Source organism: Stegastes partitus, unplaced genomic scaffold, assembly GCF_000690725.1.
Source record: "Stegastes partitus isolate 25-593 unplaced genomic scaffold, Stegastes_partitus-1.0.2 Scaffold783, whole genome shotgun sequence".
In the NCBI taxonomy this organism is placed as follows: domain Eukaryota; kingdom Metazoa; phylum Chordata; class Actinopteri; family Pomacentridae; genus Stegastes; species Stegastes partitus.
Genome location: NW_007578514.1, coordinates 48,461 through 71,893, shown reverse-complemented (window position 1 = coordinate 71,893; position 23,433 = coordinate 48,461). Strand labels below are relative to the sequence as shown.

Sequence of the window (23,433 nt, the reverse complement as noted above, 5' to 3'; positions counted from 1 at the left end):
CACGCTGCACGGGGAGAACATGGAGACTCCACGCAGGAAGATCCCGGGTGTCCTCACCGGGATGCCAACCGGCGACCTTCTAGCTGTGAGGCCACAATGCTAACCACTGATCCACCTGCAGTCCTCATTTTCATTCCTTTTTTTTTTTTTAAACTTTAACTCATAATTTTCATTTCAGACTCTTCATATGTTTTTTTCTCACAATATTGACTTCATTATTTTTAAGTTAAATTTTAATGATAATAATTGTGACTTTAAAAAAACACATCCCACTTATTAAATCATTGTTTTTAATTCGATTTGTAATTTTCATAATTTTAACATTTTCATGTATGATTATGATTTTTGAGGATAACTCTGACCATACGTATTTGGTAAATAAAAACAATCAGGGAAAATATTTGAACAAAAATACCAAATTTAATTTATTTCTATTACTTTTATGATGGACTCAACAACATAAACATCTACATGTGTTTTAAAAAACCAGAACTGGAGCATCAAAACCTTTGAAGAACTCATTTATATTGTCAGCTTCCTTTGGATTCAAACATCTTCTCGCTATAATAATAAAAGTATTTGCCAGTATTTTGTGAAAAAGGCTCCAGCTGTTTGTTGCTCTGATTTTGCTGAACTGGTCCTTTAATCCCGGGAGTCACTTCACGTCGCGGCCACGAGACGGCGCCATTTCTGTTGCACTTCCTGTAATTTAACGCTTCGACTTTTACTGCAGGGTTTGGACTGGAGCAGGCACCGTAGTTGTAGTTTAAACATGGCGTCCGACAGCGACAGCGACGAGGATTTTGTGACTTACGGGACTCCCCTGGAGCCTCTGGAGGAAGGTAGGGTTCGTTTTAAAGCCTCTTTTAGCGGCTCCTCTGCGCCGCTTTGCTTCCTGCGTGTTTAGCTTAAAGATAAACGAGCTCCGGCGGTTATTTCAGGCCGCTAAGCTAACGAGCAGCTAGCTAATAGCTAGCTCTGAGCTGCTAGCATGAGCGCCTGGCTTGTAATCCAGACTTCATTCAAAAATCTGTCAATTTAACATTATGATGAACACCGCCTGAAGAACACATCGAGAGGATTAATAATTAAGATGTTTTAGGAATCTACACTGTCCAAATGTTAGTTCGGCTTAAGAGTTATTCTCAAAGCTAAACATAATTTTATGAAAACCTCAAGAGTTTCCTCTAATCGGTTAACGTGGTTTGTGTTGTATGAACTGCAGTAAAGACTTTTATTAGTGGAAAATATAATTTGTCCTGTTTTCTTCAACCAGTTAGCGAGGAAACAAACCAACCAGTTTGATGTATTAGGTCTGATTCTGGCCTGGTAGCAGCCTTTAAATGTCATATTTCAGGTCTGAGTCTGTTTTCAGGAGGAAAAACTGAACAAGAGTTATTAATTCATTTATTACATATTTTTCTAAGACTTTAACTCTAATTATTTAAATGCAGTAACTCATACGTTTGACTTTCTGACTCAATTTTGACTGATTACCTCAAAGCTCTAAATAGGTATTTTAAAGTTTTTGTTTTTGTTTTGTTTTGTTTAAAATCACATTTGTGGCTTTCAAAGAAATCATCTTTTTAAAGTCAATACCATAATTTTAACTTGTCAACTCAATAAATTAACTAAATACATTTTGTGTTGCTAAAGCATATTTTAGATTTTTTTAAATTTAAGTTTTATATCAATTTTGACTCTTTAAATAATAATTAAGTGTGACAAAACTCAGAATGTTGCCTCTTTAAGTAATTAANCATCTTTTCTTCCAGCTGAAAGTCTTTGAATTGTCTCTGGTTTGTTTGAATCAGGATGCAGCAGCAGAGACCAGAGTCTCGTGCACCCAGCTGTGTGTCCATGAAGTCTGACCACTCTAAGGCGCTTTCTGTTGTCTTTAAAGATGGACAACCTGCTGATGGAAGGTAAGAACTTCAAACGGAACTCTGTTCTTATCTGACTCTCCTGAGAAGATGAATCCTGTCTGGGTCCAGAGCTTCGTAGTAGAGGAGGGTGTCACCACAACATTTAAGTTTTGATCTGTAGTTTAACTACATTTAATGATTAAACTGCACTCATTTAAAATCAGGAGTACCACCAGATAACTTATCTGGAATTTCATCATGTCATTGCCTCTGACTCTGATCTGATCGTCAGCTCCTGATATTCTCCCTCCACACAGTACAGACTCCTTCATGTCCACTTCTTCCTCTGACAGTGGAGCTGCAGCTAATAAGTCATTATTAATTATGAATGAGTCAGTTATTTTCCTTAAACATGATGTTCCCTCCACAGAGTTGAGCAGCAGAGCTCAGAGGTTCCCAGAGCTCCGTCTGACCAGCAGCATCAACCAGAGCTGGACTCCATATTTATGGTGTGTACATGTACAAACTGACTCTTCACGGTGAACTACACGAGAACAGATGAAGTGCTGAAGGATCCTTCAGGTCCTAACAGTGTCCATGCTGCCGTGTTCAGACCATGAACCACTTTAATGATCCACTGATCTCTATGTTCCAGCTGCTGGAGGACAACATGGTGACTTCTGTGAAGAATGAGCTGAAGAAGATGCAGAAGGTTCTGCGTCCAGATTACCCACAATGCTCCGAGAGTCAGAGGGAGGATGAGGAGGAGGATGAAGATGAGAGGAGCAGCAGAGAGATGTTTGAGCAGATCACAGTGTTGTTCCTGAGGAGGATGAAGCAGGAGAAGCTGGCTGAGCGTCTGCAGAGCAGTAAGAGGATTTGTTTGGAGACTGAAGCTGCTGATCAACAGCACATTTACTAAAGTCTCAGAATATATTCACATTCTGTAGGATGGTACTGATCATTCTGTGCACCACTAACCAGGTTACTGATACTTCTATGAATTATATCTTATATCCATCTTTGACCTGCTGACTCCCTGCCAATGCCAGTATAATATAATGTAATATTTGTGATGTGGTTTATTGTTTTATTTTACTTTATATTATTATTATTTTAGTATTTATTTTTACTATTTTTACTATTTTTATTTTGGGTGTCTTTATATTACATACTCAGTGAGCTTTTGAATTGCCCCTAGGGGATAAATAAAGGTATTTGAATTGAATTGATATGTAGGTTATTGAATACGTTTGTATGTTATTTTCCAGGGTAGTGATGCTTTTCTGTTAATATTCAGATTTTTTATGTTCTTCCGTTAATATCCCTGTTATTCACGCTCATCTGTTCATTTGCAGGTTATTTATACTTTTGTTGTGGTTTATTGTGTTTTCATTCAGAACTTGCTGCTGCAGCTTGTAAACGTAAACTTAAACGTGGCCTGAAGCAGAAGTTCCAGAGAGTGTCTGAGGGCATCGCTAAAGCAGGACAGTGGACCCTCCTGGATGAGGTCTACACAGAGCTGTACATCACAGAGGGAGGGACTGCAGAGGTCAATGAGGAACATGAGGTCAGACAGATTGAAGCAGCATCCAGGAGAGCAGCCAGANCGTTCTTCTTCCTGTTTCCTGCAGACGAGCCTCTGAAGAAGCCCGTCCCGCTGCACGAACAGACGGTGAAGGATGAGAAAGGCCGGTACAAGAGGTTTCATGGAGCGTTCACCGGAGGGTTCTCAGCCGGATACTTCAACACCGTCGGCTCTAAAGAAGGTCAGTCGGTCCTCAGCAGAACTCCAGATGAATCCTCAGACAGATGAGGAGCTACAGACGAACTCCACAGAGACTCAGTGTGATGCTGAAAACCTCCAAAGGAAACGAAATGGACGAGAAACGGTTCAGGGTTTAAGAAAAACAACAAGGCACAACGGAGCGTTTGTTTAATCCACCATGAGATCAGGGTCTGGTTTAGACTGGTTAGAAACTGGTTCTAGACTGGTTTGGAAAGGCGTTAGACTGGTTTATTGCTGGTTTTGAACTGGTTTCAGACTGGTTCATAACTTGTGTTTAGACTGGTTTCCAACCTAATCCCAGCCTGGTGTTGAACTTGGTTTCAAGCTGGTTTCGGACCTGATTTGAGAACCCGCGTGTCTGTGATGCTGAAAGAGTCCCAGTCGGTTTATTTTCCCTTCAACCTTTTGGTTCGGCCCACTTCAGTCATCTGGTTTCTCCTCCTCTTCAGGTTGGACGCCGTCGACCTTTGTGTCGTCACGGCAACAGAAGGCTGAGAAACACGATGCCCGTCCAGAAGACTTCATGGACGAGGAGGTAAAGCTCTCCCGTCTCGTATTTAAAGAAGCGATGAGGCGACCGTGGAGCTGATGTTTGTTGTTCTCGGTTCAGGACTTCAGCGAACACGGGATCGCTCCCTCAGAAATCACCACCAGTCTGGAGTTCGCGTCCAGCCGCCGGGACGAAGCCGCTGAGAAGGCGAAAGCTGTCAACGCCCAGGCTGCTCTGATCCCCGGAGACACGCTGCTGGAGGAGCTCATCACACCTGCCAGGTAGGACAACCAGACATTCAACGTCATTAAAGACACAAAACAACCAGAACGAGACTCATGAGGTGCGTTGGTTTCGTCTGTCAGGTCGTCTGTGGGGGTGGAGCTGCTGAGGAAGATGGGCTGGAGGGAGGGCCAAGGCGTCGGGCCGCGAGTGAAGAGGAGAGCTGGCCGGCAGCAGACAGGTGAGTCTCCTGTCAGGTTCTTCACCTTTAGACCAGCTAACATCTGCCAACACCAGCAGACAGAGAGAATACAGTCATAGATGGAATAAATACATACATCCAGTAAAGGCAGAATAAAATGAATATCAGAGTCTGATTTCATGAGACGTGGCACTTTACAACAAAACAAAAAACAATGAGAGCTGTTTTACTCATTAATTAGTCTGATCGAAGCCGAACAGATGAGTTTTTAAACCTGTTTAACGGCAACGTAACCGCCCACACTCTGATTTAGTTATTCAGGTATTTTAAACGTAATTGTTTAGTTGTTTATCCTGCTTTGTCCTTCGTATCTCATCCTGCTTCATTCTCATCGGGAGTCCTGTTTCTGATGTGTCAAGGTTTTGTTCTTCTTTGTGCTCCTGACAGACGGTGGAAGCAGAGTTTACAGCTGTGCGCTGCCCCCTGCTGGCTCGGAGGACTCAGAGGTGCAGCTAATGATCATTTAACGGTGGATTGTTTTGTGAATGAATCGATCAGCTGGTCTGAAGATTATCTGGTTTCCAACTTTCCGCTGGTCCTTGAACGTTTCATCTGGATCAGTTCAGTCCAAAGATGTTCAGTTTAGTGTCACAGAGGGAAGAAACCAGAACAGAGTCACTGACGAAGCTGAACCCACAGAGTTTTATTAAATAATACTTAAATACACAACAATACTTAAAACAATTAAACAATCAAAGTGATTAATTGATGATTAAAACAAGATTAATTTAGTAGCTAATAATGAAAGAATCAGCCTGCAGCTTTACTCAGAGGGTTGAGAATAATGATCAGACACTGAGGCAGAAACTTCACAGACATACGTGACTGTTTTCTGCTTCGTCTGTTTGGTGGCTCTGAGCTCTGATGATGAAGAACGACGTGCTCATTACTAATAATTTGTATTAATAACACCTCTGGTGTGTGTCTCCTGCTGCTTTCTTCTCTTTTACTGTTTCATCAGGATGACGACGACGAGTTTGCTCCGGAGAACGTGACTTTTGCTCCGAAGGACGTGACTCCAGTGGACTTCAGCCCCAGGACGGGCCTTCAGGGTCTGGGGTACCGCGGTCTGGACCCGGGCCTGGCGCTGCTGGGCCACGAGGCTCCAGAACACATCGACCTGTTCAGGCCTCAGTCTGAGACCAGGAGCCGGCTGTTCGGAGACGCTCGGAGCGGCGCCAGGAGAGGAGGCGTGGCCGGACAGGTGGGCATTACCTGGTTTCCTAGAAAGCAGCCGGACTTCTGAAACCCCCAGAGTCACCTGACGTAAAACGTACTTCTTAAAACCAGCAGGAAGGACTTGAAGTAACAAGATTAAAAGTCAAAATTATGAGGAAAAAAATCTAAATTATGAGTAAAAATGTAGAAATTATGAAATGAGAATTAAAAGTAATGTGATAAAAATCTGAACCAATCATTTAAAAAGTCAAAATTATTCTCTAAGTTGGAAATTTGTGTCTAAAAAGTCACAATTATGAGTTAAAGTTAAAAAAAAAAGAACAAAAAATTTAAATTCTGAGTGAAAATGTTGAAATGATGTGATCAAAATGTTAAACATTAATTTAAAAAGTCTCTGTGATGTTCTGAAGTTTCATATTGTGAGTTTAAAAAATCTAAATTCTACATCTAAAGTGAAAGTCATGAGTTAAAGTCATGAGATAAAGTTGTGAGCTGTCAGTGAGCAGTCGGCCAGTCGGAGGCGCTATAGACCTACCAGCTGGTCTCAGGCCTCCTGCTGCCCTTTGACCTGCAGGCCTTCGGCGTCGGGGCGCTGGAGGACGACGATGATGAGGACGTCTACCACAGAGACTCCATGTCCAGGTACGACAAGGTGCTGGGAGGGGAGGAGCCTGGAGACGGACTGTTCGGATGGACGGCGCCGCAGCAGTACACCAAGAACAAAGGTAGCGTGGACTTTAGAACATCTGAAGGTTCCTGATCGTCGGTTTGAATCTGAACTCTTCTACACTCAGAACACGTCAGAACATTTGCAGGACTTCCAACGTGTTTTGTTCCCAGACAGGAGCAGAGACACGTCGTACCTCGGCAAGATCCTGGAAGGATTCACTTTGGCCCAGAAGCCAGCCGAGGAGAAAACCGTGAGCATCTCCAGAGGGTCTGAACACCTCCGTCTGTCTGGTTGAGAGCTGCCCTCACACCTCCCTGTCGTTCCAGATCTTCCCTCCGCCGGCGCTGCCCAGAGACTACCGCCCCGTCCATCGCTTCCGTCCGTCGGTCGCTCGTCTGTCCGGCGTCAGTCCGGCTCTGGCCGAAGCTCTGAGGACGTCCAGAGGCCACCTGGTGAAGGAAGAACCTGAGCAGGGAGGACGACACCAGCTGGACTCTGGACAGAGGAGGACGCTGCTGGGGGAGGACGCCCTGCAAGGTGGGACGGGGCGCCCCCGCAGGCTGCACAGTGCATTACACCGTCTGAGGGTTTATGTGATGTGGAGGTTTAAGATGTCGGATCGAGAGGCTCCTTTAACTGGTCGGCAGCAGCTTTGACCTCCACCTGGTCCTCTGTTCATATCTGATGTCACACAGCTGCTGTCAGGAGAGAGCAGAATCCTTAATGTTTGTAAAATCAATGATCAGCAGCGTTATAAATCAATAATCACTGAACTGATGACACGTACTGAACATACACTCGTCCTGTGCTGATGCTCATGTTTTAGTCAGCGACTGTTTTATCTACAATCTTAAGAACCAGAGTTCTGCTTGGAGGTCCTGAACCTCCTCAGAGTCTCTGTCATGGTCCCGTTGCTGCTAAACTCCCACAATGCTCTCTGCTGCCGCCAGGAGCTGTAGTCTGTAGACGCCTCCTCTGGTTTCTACAGGACTAAACAGGGAGAGGCTCCACCTGGTGGAACAACCAGGTACTGCAGCTGGTCTACGACACGTTTAATTAGTTTTAGGAACTGTTTGTGTCCCAGTTTGGTAGCAGATGAACCGATGAGGCTGTGGTGAAGCTGTTGGTTTGTTCTGATTTCACATCCAGCTCTGCTCCTCACCAGGAGGTTTCCAAGACAACGTTCACAAACATTCCTGGAAACCTTCAGCTGCAGAAAAGCTGACGGAGGCTCTGAAAGTTTTTTAATCCAGAACCAGAACCACTTCAGCCAGAAACTCCTCCTGTGTCCGTTCAGACTCGACTGTGTTCAGCTTTGTGTTGCAGTAACTGGTTCCTGATGGATTCTGTTTCATCCTGGTCAGGTCCCAGTTCAGTCATGGAGCTGCTGAGGCCTGAAGACAGGCAGCGTCTGCTGAGCCTCCGCAATGCCTCCATCCAGACCTCCAGCCAGCCCCCCATCCAGACCTCCATCCAGACCTCCAGCACAGAGTCCCGGGTGGTGCCTCCTCCCTCTTCAGGCCTCCAGCAGCAGCAGGAAGCTCTGGCCGCCTGGAGAGGAGTTCAAACATCTACACAAACCTTCAGACCGTTTGAGAAAAACCCGAGCAAACAGGCACGATACGAGCTCTACCTGGGCCGCCTCAGACAGGGAGACAAAGGTAGGAGGTCCTGATGTCCCAGCATGCACTGCAGCAGCAACGCGCTGCTGATTAGACACGACGAGAGCTGGAGACGGTTTAAAACGTTTAGTCAACAAAACACGCTCTGCAGATTAAACACACTGTTAAACGTTCATGATCAGCTTTTATATGTTGGATGTAAAAACAGACCAGTAGAACCAGAACCAGGTTTGGGTCGTAGGCACTGACACGTGAACCCGTCTCCCCTCAGACGCCCTGGACCAGAGTCTGGACCCGGCCATGACGGAGTGGGAGCGCAGCCGGGAGAGGGAGGAGTTCGTCCGGGCCTCCATCCTGTACCGACCCACGTCCTCCTCGCTGTCGACCCGGTTCACCAGAGCCAGGCACCAGGAGGACGAGGATACGGTGGAGGTCAGCCGGGACCAGGAGGTAGGAGGCCGAAGTGGGCCGGCCTGACGTGGTCCCGACCCGCCTTTAAAACCAGGATGGAGTCCAGTTATTGATCAGTCTTTATTGATTATTGATTCAGTTTAAATAGTTCAGGCTGAGTGTGTTTATTGTTTATTATTCTGTGTTTATGAACTTTGACTTTTATCCAGGTCTGGTCTTGACTAGTTTTAGTCTTAACTCGACCGACTGACTGGCTGACTGACTGATTGGTTGATTGACTGACTGATTGATCGATTGATCGACCCACCACCCCCCCAGTGAACATCAGGTGTGTCTGGTTGCCAGGGCGACGTGGAAGACAAGCAGGCCGCCGTGACGATGAAGATGTTTGGAAAGCTGACCAGGGAGACGTTCGACTGGCATCCAGACAAACTGCTCTGCAAGAGGTTCAACGTGCCCGACCCGTATCCAGGGTACCGACCCAGAACCCTCAGAACCAACAGCACCTTAAACCCAGCACTGTGGTTAAGTCCCGACTGATCGGTTCTGACTGTGGTTGCAGGTCCGGGATGGTCGGCTTGCCCAAAGTGAAGAGAGACAAGTTCTCCGTGTTCAACTTCCTGACCGTGACCGAGAGCAGAGAGTCGACAGGTGAGGCCGCGCTCAGGTGTCGCTGTGATGTCACTGTGATGTCACGCAGGTCACCTTATGAGCAGTTTTTATTACTGGTTTAACCTTCAGAGGGACAAAAGATGATTTATGTTCAAGACAAAAAGGTGAATGTCTATAAAGAGCTGCAGCTGGTATCAGTGAACAGCTTCAGTTCAATAATAAATCAGGTTATTTGAGAATGACTTTGAAATATTCATTCTTTCATATTCAGTAATCTGAAGTAATTCTTCTCCTCCTCCTCCTCCTCCTCCTCCTCCTCAGCTCCTCCGAAGCCTCCAGAGTCCATGAAGAAGTCCAGGTGGGACGTGTCAGAGCAGCAGAAGAAGAACGACGACCCGCTGAGTGAGATGCTGAGCGCTGCACGGAGCCAAGCCGAGAACCAAGTGGAGAAAACTCCTGCTTTACCTGCTTTACCTGCTTCGTCTGCCTCCATCAGCGCTCAGACAGAGGTGAGGTGTGCTAGACTAAAGATCAGGTGGCCTTCAGTGGTCCCTCAGCAGGGAAACGTTCCAGCAGCAGGACACAGACGAGGCTGAAAGAAGGAACTACTGAAGAACAACAGGGCTCCAAATACAGCTGTGATAAAGACGGCGTACAGGGTGAGATCAGCTCACATGTGGCTCTGTCCAGGTGTGGCATGGTGGACGAAGGACACACCTGTAGCGTAGAACTGAACCTTTATACAGAATATTGATATTATTATTGGGAGAACAGATGGTGCTGTTGTGTGCATGTGGACGGTCCGGACTCTTCTCTCTGAGTTGTTCTGGACTATTATGTACAAGTCTGGACAGGTTTTGAGTCATTTTGAACATTATTGTGTCGATGTGAGTAATTCTTTAATTAAAAAGGGCCTCAGTTGTGTGATTGTTGAACCTGTGACGGTAGACTGAGCAGTGATGAGCGATCAGAGAACAGGATGTGTTCAGGTGTCGACACAGAAAGTCTGATGAAGGCTGTGATTGAATCTAAAGACTTGATCTGTTGGTCCAGGTGAAGGCAGCAGATCAGCAGAAGAAAGCAGGTGATGAAGAGGAGCAGGAGGAGGAGGAGGAGGAGGAGGACAGGCCTCCCATGGATCTGTTTAAGGCCATCTTCGCCAGCTCATCTGAGGACAAGTCCTCGTCTTCATCGGAGGGAGAGAGCGACGAAGAGGAGGACGGGAAGGACGGCAAGGAGGAGGAAGGACAGATGGACTCACAGCCTCTGAACCTGTTCAACATCACCTCCATCACCTCCTCAGCCACCTCCACCTCCATCACCTCCTCCTCTGCTACGCCCAGGCAGCCCACAGGTGCTACAGCTCACTCCACCAGACTCTTGTTGTTGTTGGAGCTCTGTACTGATGGACGTTTAACTCTTTTTGTCTCCTTCAGCAGCAGCAGTTTCCTCTAAAGCTCCGACTCAGGAGGTGGAGGAGGAGTTTGGTCCGAAGCTGCCGCCTCCGTCAGCTGCTCTCCGTGAGTCTGTCTCTAGAAACACTTTGTTCACGTCACATGAACTCCAGCTGCCTTTAAGCTTCTTTATTTGTTCTTCTGGTCTGAGTTCGAGTCGCCGTCGACAAGAAGCTTTCCAGATATGGAACCTTTTCAAAGCATGGAAACCTGATCAAAGGTTTTCAAACCTCATCTGCTGCAACGGCTCATTTTTAGGGAATTTTTAATGTAGACGTGTAGAATAAAGTGATTTTTAATGATTTTAAAGCTCATATTTGGGTTTTGTTCCTCCTGGAGACGCACGTCACAAATGGTTATTTCAACATAAATGGTGTGTTTTTGTACTTTTTATGGCGTTTTGATAAATATCATCACCTTCCCTCTGGTTCAGAGGGTTCAGAAGTCCTTAAAATCAGGTAAACTCAGCCACCAAAGTAAGGCCAGAGACCTAAAGTCAGGGACACGAGGACTCTCACAAAACAGCAGGAACTTGCTGCAGCTTTCTAAATAACCAGATTGTGACAGAAATCATTATAAATATCTGACATAAAACTGCACACTTTGGTTGTTCAGGTCTTTTGTGCAGCGTTTAAAATGTTCACTTAAATATTTTCTCCTGATCTGACTGTCACACAAACAACTCGACTTGGGGCAACATTCAAAGGAAAACCAGATGTGTTTGTACAAATGTGGACTAACCTCCGCCTGCTGTTCTCCTGCTCAGCCAGAGGAGGCGCCGTCAGCGAGGAGCAGAAACCCAGCAGGAGGAGCAAAGACAAGAAACACAAGAGCAAGAAGCAGCACAAACACAAGAAGGACAAGAAGGTAGAGCAGTGACGGTGAGGTGGGCAGATGAAAGCAGCTGCTGCTTCTCTCGACTGAAGCTTCTGTTTTGTCTGCAGAAGAAGAAACAGAAGAAGCACAAACACAAGGTGAAGCAGCAGAAGAAGAGTAAGAAGGAGGCGTCGGACAGCAGCTCAGAGGACGACGACGACGACGACGGACACGTGTCCACGGAAGAGCTGCTGAAAAGGTCAGAAACACCTGAGACTCACCTTATGACGGAGTTTCATCTGCAGACGTTCACCGATGACTTATCAGCTGGTAGACTAGCATCCAGCTGTTTCACTGATTCATCGTCAGAGAATCAGAGCCGTTTATGGATGAAACTGTCTAAAGCCACTGACTGCACTTTCTCAAGCATCCTGATTGTGTTTAGTTTCTGAACACAAGCAGCTGCTCAAGAATTTTACCCCAAAAACTGCAATTCAGTCTAAAAAAAGAGTGATTTTAAGAAATAAGTCAAGCAGACGTTGAATGTCGTTGAACATTTCCTCCATTTCTTTGTTTTTTGACCTGTGTGTAGTTGTTGATGTGAATCCTTTCATGTGTTTCCTTTGCTTCCAGACTGAAGAGCGTTCGTTCCCATCAGACCTGGTGATGAGCAGCAGCTTTGTCCTCCATGAGGACGTCCATCAGCAGACTGCACATCGATTTAAAAAGCTGCTGTCATTTTAAATGATGGAATAAAACATTGATTACTAACCGTCGTGCAGCCTCGGGGACGTTTGTGTCCTTAAGGTCCTGAGTGTGAGTTTTTATTCATCTGATAATCAACAAGTCCTCTGAGCATTTAGTGGATGGAAAAGAATTCATTTTCTTCAATGCAACAGTGGAAATATGTGAACAAACACTGAAAGCATTAAAACCCAGAGAGTGGATGAAGACTTGGTGCCGATGATGTGGGCTGAAGGTTTTAAATCAGTCAAAGTGGAATATAATACCGATGGGAGCATTTTTGTCTTTAACATCCAGAGTGTGAGTTTTTATTTATTTAAAATCTGACTTGCACCAATAATAATGAGGCCTTAGAACATATTAACACCTGCTGTTGCTGATCACTGTGACAGCTTTAAAAATCTTCTTAGGATTTAGTGTACGGAAAATAATTCAGTTTTTGTTTTTTACAAAAATGAGAATGATTTTCTAGTGTTTTGCGACGCTGAAGTTTCTGTCCTGAAGGGTTCGGGTTTGTAAGATTTGTAGAGATGTGAACTTCTTTGATGTGTTGCTGCTCATGACTAACGTGTCCTACATCATGATAATCCAAAAAATAATCCCCTTGAGCATTTCTTATATAGACAATATCGTTATTTTGTTGTTGTTTTTATTTTTTAAATCATAAAAACCAGCAGTGGCTTTAAAACAAAATAACAGGGAAGAGTTAAAGTCCTGACAGTGAATATTTATTAGTTATGATCAAGGCCGGTGCTGGTTTAACAGTTTTATTGGTGAAAACTGAAGATCACATTAATATAAAATATTTTTATGGCTGTTTTTTTTNTCTCTGGGAAAACTGGCTTTTGAGGAGCTGCAGAAAGGAAACCTGATCTTCTACGAGTCCGACCTGACAGAGTGTGGCATCGATATGAGAGCAGCCTCAGTGTACTCAGGAGTGTTCACACAGATCTTTAGAGAGGAGAGAGGGCTGTACCAGGACACGGTGTTCTGCTTCGTCCATCTGAGCGTTCAGGAGTTTCTGGCTGCTCTTCATGTCCATCAGACCTTCATCAACTCTGGAATCAACCTGCTGGAAAAAGAACAACAAACGTCTCTGTTGCCTAAAGTGTTTAGAAAGAAAGTTGATCCAACAACAGGTTTCTACCAGAGAGCTGTGGGCGAGGCCATACAGAGTCCAAACGGACATCTGGACTTGTTCCTGCGCTTCCTCCTGGGTCTGTCACTGCCCACCAATCAGGAGAAGCTAGGAGCCCTGTTGAGACAGACAGGCAACAGGTCACAGACCAATCAGAAAACAGTGGAGTACATCAAGAAGAAGATCAGGAAGAACGTGTCTGCAGAGAGAAGCATCAATCTGTTCCACTGTCTGAATGAACTGAAGGATGTTTCTCTAGTGGAGGAGATCCAACAGTCCCTGAGATCAGGACGTCTGTCCACAGATGAACTGTCTCCTGCTCAGTGGTCGGCTCTGGGCTTCATCTTACTGTCATCAGGAGAAGATCTGGACGTGTTTGACCTGAAGAAATACTCTGCTTCAGAGGAGGCTCTTCTGAGGCTGCTGCCAGTGGTCAAAGCCTCCAACAAAGCTGAGTACGTACAAACTTTCCTGTCCAGATTAAATGTGACTTTCTCTTTAGACATTAAAAAATCTTCATGTTATGTTTTGTTTTTTTCCACTGATCCTTCTTCAGCCTGAGCAGCTGTAACCTGTCAGAGAGAAGCTGTGAAGCTCTGTCCTCAGTCCTTAGCTCTCCATCCTCCAGTCTGAAACATCTGGACCTCAGTATCAACAACCTACCGGATTCAGGAGTGAAGCTTCTTTCTGCTGGACTCAAGAGTCCAAACTGTAAACTGGAGACTCTCAGGTCAGGATTTAACTGTTTGACCATCTGTGCTTGTGTTTACTTGAAGTTAATCCTAATTATTTATAATGACAATCCTTCTTCAGACTGAGCAGCTGTAACCTCTCAGAGGGAAGCTGTAAATTTCTGAACTCAGTCCTCGGCTCTGAGTCCTCCAGTCTGACAGAGCTGGAGCTGACTAACAACAAGCTGAAGGATTCAGGAGTGAATCTTCTTTCTGCTGGACTGATGAGGAGCAGCTGTAAACTGGAGACTCTCAGGTCAGGATTAAAAGTTCGACCATCTGTGCTTGTGTTTACTTGAAGTATTTCCTGATGATTTATAATGACAATCCTTCTTCAGACTGAGCAGCTGTAACCTGTCAGAGAGAAGCTGTGAAGCTCTGTCCTCAGTCCTTAGCTCTCCATCCTCCAGTCTGAAACATCTGTACCTCAGTAACAACAACCTACAGAATTCAGGAGTGAAGCTTCTTTCTGCTGGACTCAAGAGTCCAAACTGTAAACTGGAGACTCTCAGGTCAGGATTTAACTGTTTATAAAGAATCTTCTGGAAAATTTTATACTGAGAATTTGTATGTGTTTAGTCTGTCAGGTTGTCAGGTCTCAGAGGAAGGATGTTCTTCTCTGGTCTTCGCTCTGTCATTAAACCGCAGCCATCTGAGGAACCTGGACCTGAGCAACAACGATCCAGGGGATGCAGGAGAGGAGCTGCTGCTGACTCTACAGCAATATCCAGACTGCAGACTGGAAACTCTCAGGTATAGACAGATGGACTCAGGACAGACAGTTAGACTCGTAGGACAGACTGATGGACTCAGGACAGACAGGTGGACTCATGGACAGACTTTGTCTCTCTGTCTGTGGTGAACTGAGCTTTGTGTTTCCTGCTGGTATGAGTGAAGGTGTCTGAAGCTGGTTGTGACTGTGGTTCTTCTGCAGGGTGGATCATAGAGGAGCTCACAGACTGAAACCTGCTCTGAACAAGTGTGAGTGTCTTTGAAGCTTTACTGTTGTTTTTATTGGTGCAACTCAACAACCAGCAGATGATTAACTGCAGCTCTGTTCTGTTTGTTCTCTTTTTCAGATTCCTGTCAACTCACAGTCGACGTGAACACAATCAACAGCCAACTCAAACTGTCTGACAACAACAGGATGGTGACCTGTGTAAATCAGGACCAGTCATATCCTGATCATCCACACAGGTTTGATGACTGGCCTCAGCTGCTGTGTACAACTGGTCTGACTCGTCGCTGTTGCTGGCAGGTACAGTGGAAAGGAGAGGTTCTTATATCAGTGAGTTACAGAGGAATCAACAGGAAAGGAAAGAGGTTTGACTGTCTGTTTGGATTTAATGGTCAGTCCTGGAGTCTGTTCTGCTCTGATGCTAAAGGTTACACTGCCAAACACAATAATAGAGATATACCCATCAGTTCCTCCCTAGTCTCTCACAGAGTAGCAGTTTATGTGGACGTTCCTGCAGGAACTCTGTCCTTCTACAGAGTCTCCTCTGGTTCTCTGATGCACCTCTACACCTACACCACCACCTTCACTAAACCTCTGTATCCTGGGTTTGCAATCTCCTCAGGCTCCTCAGTGTCTTTGTGTGAGCTGTAGGTCTGAGAGAAGCAGATCTGTCTCATGCTTCAACACCAAACTTTCATTTGTCTGATTCCATCACGCAAAATTTCACCAAATTTTACAAAAAATCGGTAAAACATAATGAATGAGTGCCCGTTTCCATCCAAAACAGTAATTCCTTCACTCAGAGTTGGTTCTCTGAGATCAGCAGCAGGTGGCGCTAACCCTCCAGTCACTCGCTGAAGACGAGAGATGATGGAGTTTCAAGAGTGCAGGACAAACATCAAAGGAAGAACATGAATGTGTGAACATGATGGAAAGCGTCACACTGGGACATCATGTATGACGATGATGTGTAAATTCTTGTATATATTTGTCTTATCATCTTGTTTTATTTTTTTATTGACATTTATTGTATTTTATTCTTTTCTTTCTTTAGTTATTTTACTTTATTTTATTTTTTAATTTTCCTATTTCTATTATTCGTGCAAATTCCTGGGGCGACACCAACAGCCGAAACCAAATTCCTTGTATGTTGTGTACGTACTTGGCCATTAAAGCTGATTCTGATTCTGATTCTGATTCTGACTTCAAATATCACTGCACTGCAGCAGCACCACTGAAAACTGTAAGAATCCACTTCATCCTCCAGAAACAAAACGCTGTGATTCTGCAGAGGCAACGATACTTGGACTTTAGCTGAACCTGCCGATAGGTGTGCATCTGGAGGAGTTCTGCTCACAGCAGAAGCTGGAGAGACATTTAATTTATCTGATTTCATCATTCATCATCTGTAGGTTCAGTAAACCAAGTCGTGTTAATCATCAGTGTTTCAGAAGCAGCTGGACTTCTCTTTCTGATTCTTGTTTCACCTTCATCTAAGAGTTTCCTTCTATTTATTCTCACAGCAAAAACATGTGACTTAAAGCCCGTTAATGACCCTCGATTCACCTGATTGAGATGTTAACGATGCTGAAACTGACTGGTGATGGATGTCAGGATGCATTCTAAGTACCTGATAAGTGGTGTCTTCAAGAAGCAAAAAGAGAAGTCGAGCTTTCTCCTTCTGAAGCACTCGGAGTCATCAGGTATTCTGTCATCCTGTTTCTCTTGAACTTTATCACTTCTACCTTGATTAACACTCCAAGTTTTCCATTTCTGTCAGGAGAAAGAACTTTTTGTGTTTGTGTGTGTTTTTTTTTTTTTATTTAAAATGTCCATAATAACATTACAAAACTGGATGGAAACGGAGCAATTAACATTACGACTGTTGTGTAAAATTAGTTTCATTGTAGATTAATCATTGTTCTGTCTCAGTTCACTCTGCTGTTGTTCCTCTCAGGATTTAACAAGCAGCATTCAGCTCTGTAACCAATTAACATAATAAATATTTTGATTAAATCTGACCAGAGTAACCATGTTTGGTTTTATAACTTAAAATCATTAAATCATCAAAATCAATCAGCATTATTTTTCAGCTTAGTCTCCTTTAACTGAATGCACTTTAAATGGTCTGCCTTATATAGCGCTTTTATAGAAAGCGCTTTACAATGTGTTTCTGTTCTGAGGACTGCACTCTTCTGGACAGAGATCTCAGATGTTGTTCCTGGGATCTGCTGAAGCCACTCTCCCAGTTTGGGGGTCACAGCTGTTGTCTTCACCTTTCACATCTTTTCTAGCTCCTCTCTCAGCCCATGGTATTTTGCTGTCACTTGGGATTGCTACTTGTTTACAGACATGAGAACACTGAGTTGAAGTTGTTTTGTAGTTAGATGTTGGGTTTTGCGGTGTCCATAGGCGCGTGGTAAATGGTCTGCACTTATAAAGCACCGTTCCACCTTCGTGCTACTCAAAGCGCTTTACAGTGTTTTCTCATTCACACACACATCAGGAGTAACTTTGGGTTCAGTGTCTTGCCCATGGACACTTGGNTCCTCTGAGCATTTAGTGGATGGAAAAGAATTCATTTTCTTCAATGCAACAGTGGAAATATGTGAACAAACACTGAAAGCATTAAAACCCAGAGAGTGGATGAAGACTTGGTGCCGATGATGTGGGCTGAAGGTTTTAAATCAGTCAAAGTGGAATATAATACCGATGGGAGCATTTTTGTCTTTAACATCCAGAGTGTGAGTTTTTATTTATTTAAAATCTGACTTGCACCAATAATAATGAGGCCTTAGAACATATTTAACACCTGCTGTTGCTGATCACTGTGACAGCTTTAAAAATCTTCTTAGGATTTAGTGTACGGAAAATAATTCAGTTTTTGTTTTTTACAAAAATGAGAATGATTTTCTAGTGTTTTGCGACGCTGAAGTTTCTGTCCTGAAGGGTTCGGGTTCGTAAGGTTTGTAGAGATGTGAACTTCTTTGATGTGTTGCTGCTCATGACTAACGTGTCCTACATCATGATAATCCAAAAAATAATCCCCTTGAGCATTTCTTATATAGACAATATCGTTATTTTGTTGTTGTTTTTATTTTTTAAATCATAAAAACCAGCAGTGGCTTTAAAACAAAATAACAGGGAAGAGTTAAAGTCCTGACAGTGAATATTTATTAGTTATGATCAAGGCCGGTGCTGGTTTAACAGTTTTATTGGTGAAAACTGAAGATCACATTAATATAAAATATTTTTATGGCTGTTTTTTTTTAAAAATTTTTATTGCAGTCACTTTAAAGGGGACCATCTTCCAGAAGTATTCCTGGATCTTCTTGTTTCATCCTGCATAGTAGTTCTGACACCCCCTGGTCCTTGGCCCCCTTCTTCTTTCTATACACATTCCAGGTCCTGGACTTGAGCTTAAACCCTCCATGCATTGTGAGGAGCTTTCTTGTCTTGCTATCAGTGGCCTCCATCTCTTCTTTTGGCCAAGTTAATATCCCAGCGGCGTATCTGATCGCCAGCGAGCGTATGTGTTGACCTGTGGCTGACCTCCTTGCAGATACTCCAGGGTTTTCATGTCCCTGTGGGACCTGTGGGTGTTTGTAGATGAACATCAGCTATGTTGCCTTCTCAAAGTTGAACCACTTCAGCAGGGATCATTTTGCCCTTCTTTAAGACCATCCAACAATGCTTGTCCAGTCTGACTGACATTCCAGTGTTGTTGATCCTGGTGCTACAGATCAGTGAGTCAATGTGTTGCTCATTTCTAGCGTACACCTTGATGTGGTCTATGTAGAGGAGGTGGCTGATGGTGGCTCCACTTTGGAGTTGGGAATTGAAGCCACTCTTTGTGATGATCTGGCTTAGGGGCTTCGGGCCTGTGCAGAACACAAGGGAAAAGAGCATCTTCTTGGTATATTCTGCACTTGATGCTAATCTGTGCAATTGGCCTTGAATTGGCCTCTCGTGTTGTTTTCCACAGTCCCACTGAGTTTGTGATGAAGGTTCTTTATGTCCTGTTGATGTTGTACAGCTCCAAACACTCCAGTATCCATATGTGGGAGTCGTTGGTTTTCTTGTGGTCAATCCAGGCAGTGCACAGATTGTTTTTTCTGTACTTACAGTCTTTAGTGTCTGTTGATCAGTGGCTGGTGTTTGACTGTCTGGGCGTTACCAAGTCCTGTCTGGGCCCTGCTCCTGTATTGAGGCATGTGCCTATACATCTTGATCACTCTGTTGCCAGACAGTAGCTTCCTTGTTTTGCACAGGCAGGTTATTGACTGGCAATTGGACGGGATTGTTCCCTTCTTGGAAACCTTCATTATCAGGACTGCTGTGCCTGGGTTAACCACTCTGGGTGGGTCCCATCCATTAGCTGCTGCTTCATTTGTGTTACTGGGGGTCCATGGAGTGCAGTTAGCTTCTTTAGCCAGTAGGCGTGGCTCATGTCAGGGCCTGGTGCTGTCCAACACTTCATTCTTGACACTCTTTCTTGGATGTCTGCTGTTATGATGGTCACTGGGTCTTGTTCTGCTAGATTGCTGTGGATCTTTCCAGTACTGTTCATTCTCAGCCCTGGGTGGGTCTCTCCCATGGAGAGTACACTTCAGATAAGGAACATCCTGTTGATCCTTCTGGCTTCTACTTCTCTACTGTACCTCTTCAGACAGGTGGCCAGGACTGTAAGCCTTTGTTTGGTAGTCTCCAGTACTTCAGGTCTGGACAGCTTGTTGTATTATCGTCCAGGTGGTCCTTTCTTCATCACATCTTTCTGTCGTTCTGATAGCTGGACAATTTCTATCCTTGTTGCCTTGATCTTGGCCTCCAGCCTCCTCCTCCATGAGGGATGCTGCTTCTTATGGCTGATGGTGTTCAACTTGTAGCTGAGCATCTTCAGTACCGATGTTTCTGTTGCATGCATCAATTCAGTTTCATTCATAAAACCTCAATGCACAGCATATGTCATCTCATAGCACTTTCCATAGTAAGGTGAAGACATGACGGATTTTAAACAGCGTACAGAGAATCCATCAATTCAAAGTTCCCTCAGATTCCCTACAAGCAAGCATTCAGAACACTGGTCTCAGTGACTGTCCCAGTTGGGATAGTTAGTACAGCTGCATTCACGTCTTCCAGCAGACTTTCTGCAGTACTTCTCCTACAGCAGCGGTAGTAACAGGTACTTAGCTTGGTTATGATCTTCAGTCTGACCTAGCATTAAGGTTGTATGGGCTTGTATGTGTTGGTATGACATCACCCCTGTTGTCCTGGCTGTCGCTTGTTGCAGCATCTTTATTGTACCTCATCAATCTCAAGCTGTGATAACAGTTTGTGTTTACAGACATGAGGACACTGAGTTGAAGTTGTTTCGTAGTTAGATGTTGGGTTATGCGGTGTCCACAGGCGCGTGGTAAATGGTCTGCACTTCTAAAGCACCGTTCTACCTTCGTGCTACTCAAAGCGCTTTACAGTGTTTTCTCATTCACACACACATCAGGAGTAACTTTGGGTTCAGTGTCTTGCCCATGGACACTTGGACTGTGGAGGGGATCGAACCACCAACCTTGGATTGGAGGCTCTCCCACCGGAGCCACAGCCGCCCAGGACCCACGTTCAGGTATCACTGGGATAGCTTGTACAGCAGCATCCCAACATGTTCCTTGTTCCAGTGGTCCACTTCTCATCCGGCTGTCTGGGTTCCCCAACACCTGACGAGGGCTTTGTTGTTCCAGATAATGTCCAAGAAGGTTTGGTTCTTCTATTTATTGTACAGCTCATATCTACGGTAGGCCTGACAGCATTGATGACCACCACTGGACTGGCCAAGCTCCTGCCATGTATGTCCTTAGTGATAGTTTTATAACATTTTACTCTTTTTTTCTCTTTCTTTTTGGGACAATTTATTAATGTTTTATGGAAATATTTTAAGTATTTTGTTCTTTTTATAGAGATTATGTTTATAATGACTGATTCATTTAATAGCTGTCATTACAAACTGCAGCATTTCTTCACACTGAGCTGAATCTTTGAATTATTGAGAGTTTTGGGACGTCTGTCATTCTTTAGACGTATTTGGTTCATTTTATTCTTTTCACCTCAAAACATTTAATTATCTGTAACGTGCTTTTCAGACATTTGGCCCATATTTATCAGGGTATTCATCAGTATTCATACTTTGTGCTGATATTGGATTATTTTGTGTTTTTTAACAAGTTTTAGTACCCTTATACTTTTTAGGATTTTTGTTTTTAATCCTTTGGGCATTTTATACATATTTTTGGACATTTTTATTAACACAACGTACTGAACCTGCTATTTGAAGACATTTTTCTTGGTTTCAGCAGCAGTGGAAAACATTGCGAATGATTAAACACAGATTTAATGTCAAACACACTTTTATTACATACAGTACATCTGAAAGTGTTCACACGTCTTCATTTTCTGCACAGAAACATTCAGAGTCCAGTCATCCCGTCTGAAAGGCCTCCAGCTGTTCATCACCACTCATTTCTGAGCACGAACCCTCTGATGGGCCTAAAACTCAGTTTGTAAGGCAGTGAGCTGCTGCAGGAAACAAGCTGACGTCACAGTTCAACAGTAACTGAGTCACCAGCTGCTTTCATCACTTACTCACGTTTTCACTGGACTTTGCTGCATTTTGCTTTCATCAATACAAGTTTTCCAAGAAGCAGAAAACTCTACTTGCAGTGTTTTAAGGTTTTCACGTGCAAATTGAAATGCACTTAAAAAACGGAACTCTTTTGTGCGAATAAATGGAAAGTTAAGAGGATTTTGTGCTGGACTTTGTGAGAGTTCCTGTTTTCCGTAAATTTTGTCCTGATGGTGACGTGAGAGGAGAGGAGCATCTGCCTCTGGGGAACATGAAGCTCCACAGCAGGGTCCTGGTCTCTGTAGCAAAGTGTTGGACGGACTGAAGTCCAGCAGAGCAGCAGTTTGGTTTGAAGCCTCCAGCAGCTTCATCAGAAGGTGCTCTGCAGCAGACAGTGGCAGCCGCAACCCGCCGGACACTCGTCCTGCCGCCGAAACCAGTCCATCATGTGGCTGGTGTGTCCGCCGTGACCGCAGCTCAGGCAGAAGTTGGAGGAGCCTCGGACGGCCACGTGGCAGATGGCGCACTGGAAGGTGAGGCGTTTGCAGACGGCGCACTGCGTCCCACGGGCCTGACTGCGACAGTGACAGCAGTAAACCCCGAACTCTGCAGAGAGACAGCAGAACGGACACGTTACACGTCATCCAGACCAGCAGACGCCCGATGAGAACCAACTCAAACCAGCCCAGACTGTCAGGATGTGGACGTCCACAGGTTCTGTTCTTTAGGTCAGTTGTTCCACAAAATACCTCAAGTACAACATTTAAGGGCTAATTTCTCTGTAGCTGAGGGATGTATTGAAGGATGCTGCACAGAACCCAGTAACCCTCTGAGCTCTGAGCAGCAGTTTATGGGTGTTTTTTAGCTGTCGTCTCATTTTCCTTCATTGAGGTTCATGTTTCTCTGCAACATCAAGTCCTGCAGCTCTGTGGAACCAGAACATGAAGGAGGAGACAGAACTCAGATGTCTTCTGTCAGCAGGACTCAGTTAAAGTGACAGAAATCAGGAAAAAATGCACTTTTTTTTTTTTTGATTGTTATTGTATAAAAATATTTTAGCCGGCGTTTATCTGTTTGTTTGTTTGTTTGTTTGTTTGTTTGTTAGCAAGATAACCCGAAAAGTTCTGAACGGATTTTCATGAAATTTTCAGGAAGTATTGATAATGGCACAATGAACAGATGATTACAATTTGGTTAGCTAACAGCTTAAAGCTAGTAAAGAACTGTAGAAATAACGTAAGTGTACAACATATTGTAGAGTACAGAACGACCGTCCATCACTCCGTCAGCTTGTTATTAATGACATCAATGTTAATTAAAATGCTAAAGCTCTGCTCTGATTCTCCATGAATCTAATAGTGTCGATATATGAATGTAGGACTTTATCATCAGCTGGAAATCACAACAGCTCTTCTAGTTCTGAGTCCTGCCGACAGAAGACATCTCTGAGTTCTCTCTCCTTCTTCATGGTGTTCTGGTTCCACAGAGCAGCAGGACTTTAGATTTCAGTGAAAAATGAGACGGAAGCAAATAAACACGCTACTGATCAGGTTCAGGACGTTTAACGGAGACCAGAGGTCAAAGAGACAAACAGGAAGAAGAATAAACAAGACAAAGGACCCTGCTGCGACTTCACCACATTAACAGGTATTCTGTCATTCATAACATCGTTTCCGGCTCTGTGTGGTTTGATCCTGTCTTCAGCAGAGTTATAATATATCGGTGGAGGAACGTACCGATGCCTTTGTGAGGTTCAGGAGGGCAGGAGGCGAACTTGAGCACGTCGGCCCTCTTGTCTCTGAGCCCCCATCGGTACAAGATCTCACCGTAACACTTCTTAAAGTCATCGAACTGCAG

The 23,433-nt window shown here is 44.3% G+C and overlaps 3 protein-coding genes across 3 annotated transcripts in view; 2 read left to right on the top strand and 1 right to left on the bottom strand.

Moving 5' to 3' along the window:
* Positions 1–772: 772 nt before the first annotated feature.
* On the top strand, positions 773–12,168 carry gpatch1 (G patch domain containing 1). The gene is made up of 23 exons (XM_008292082.1): positions 773–842; positions 1,904–1,925; positions 2,296–2,374; positions 2,479–2,611; positions 3,266–3,634; positions 4,104–4,189; positions 4,265–4,425; positions 4,510–4,607; positions 5,016–5,074; positions 5,590–5,832; positions 6,382–6,532; positions 6,648–6,727; positions 6,804–7,014; positions 7,842–8,138; positions 8,371–8,549; positions 8,856–8,983; positions 9,073–9,161; positions 9,444–9,631; positions 10,176–10,476; positions 10,559–10,642; positions 11,343–11,443; positions 11,521–11,651; positions 12,026–12,168. Exons 1-23 carry the CDS (start codon positions 773–775, stop codon positions 12,057–12,059), a joined length of 3,294 nt encoding a protein of 1,097 aa, XP_008290304.1. The 3' UTR covers positions 12,060–12,168.
* An 800-nt stretch (positions 12,169–12,968) lies between these two features.
* LOC103364816 (NACHT, LRR and PYD domains-containing protein 12-like) lies at positions 12,969–16,000 on the top strand. The gene is made up of 6 exons (XM_008292073.1): positions 12,969–13,729; positions 13,831–14,004; positions 14,344–14,517; positions 14,585–14,758; positions 14,940–14,986; positions 15,085–16,000. Exons 1-6 carry the CDS (start codon positions 13,047–13,049, stop codon positions 15,612–15,614), a joined length of 1,782 nt encoding a protein of 593 aa, XP_008290295.1. The 5' UTR covers positions 12,969–13,046; the 3' UTR covers positions 15,615–16,000.
* Positions 16,001–21,349: 5,349 nt separating this feature from the next.
* wdr59 (WD repeat domain 59) overlaps positions 21,350–23,433 on the bottom strand; it is a 22,288-nt gene continuing 20,204 nt past the window's right edge. Inside the window, 2 exon segments of the mRNA XM_008292081.1 lie at positions 21,350–22,182; positions 23,313–23,433. The exon segment at positions 23,313–23,433 is cut by the window's right edge and continues 7 nt beyond it. Of these exon segments, the coding sequence (XP_008290303.1) occupies positions 21,947–22,182; positions 23,313–23,433 (357 nt within the window). The 3' untranslated portion in view covers positions 21,350–21,946.

What these genes read in the sequence shown, in the direction of transcription:
- LOC103364816 (XM_008292073.1), top strand. Translation starts at nt 13,047, where the DNA reads ATGAGAGCAGCCTCAGTGTACTCAGGAGTGTTCACACAGATCTTTAGA. An exon ending in AAAGCCTCCAACAAAGCTGA is followed by an intron (nt 13,730 to 13,830) that starts GTACGTACAAAC and finishes ATCCTTCTTCAG; the next exon opens with CCTGAGCAGCTGTAACCTGT. An exon ending in GAAACCTGCTCTGAACAAGT is followed by an intron (nt 14,987 to 15,084) that starts GTGAGTGTCTTT and finishes TCTCTTTTTCAG; the next exon opens with ATTCCTGTCAACTCACAGTC.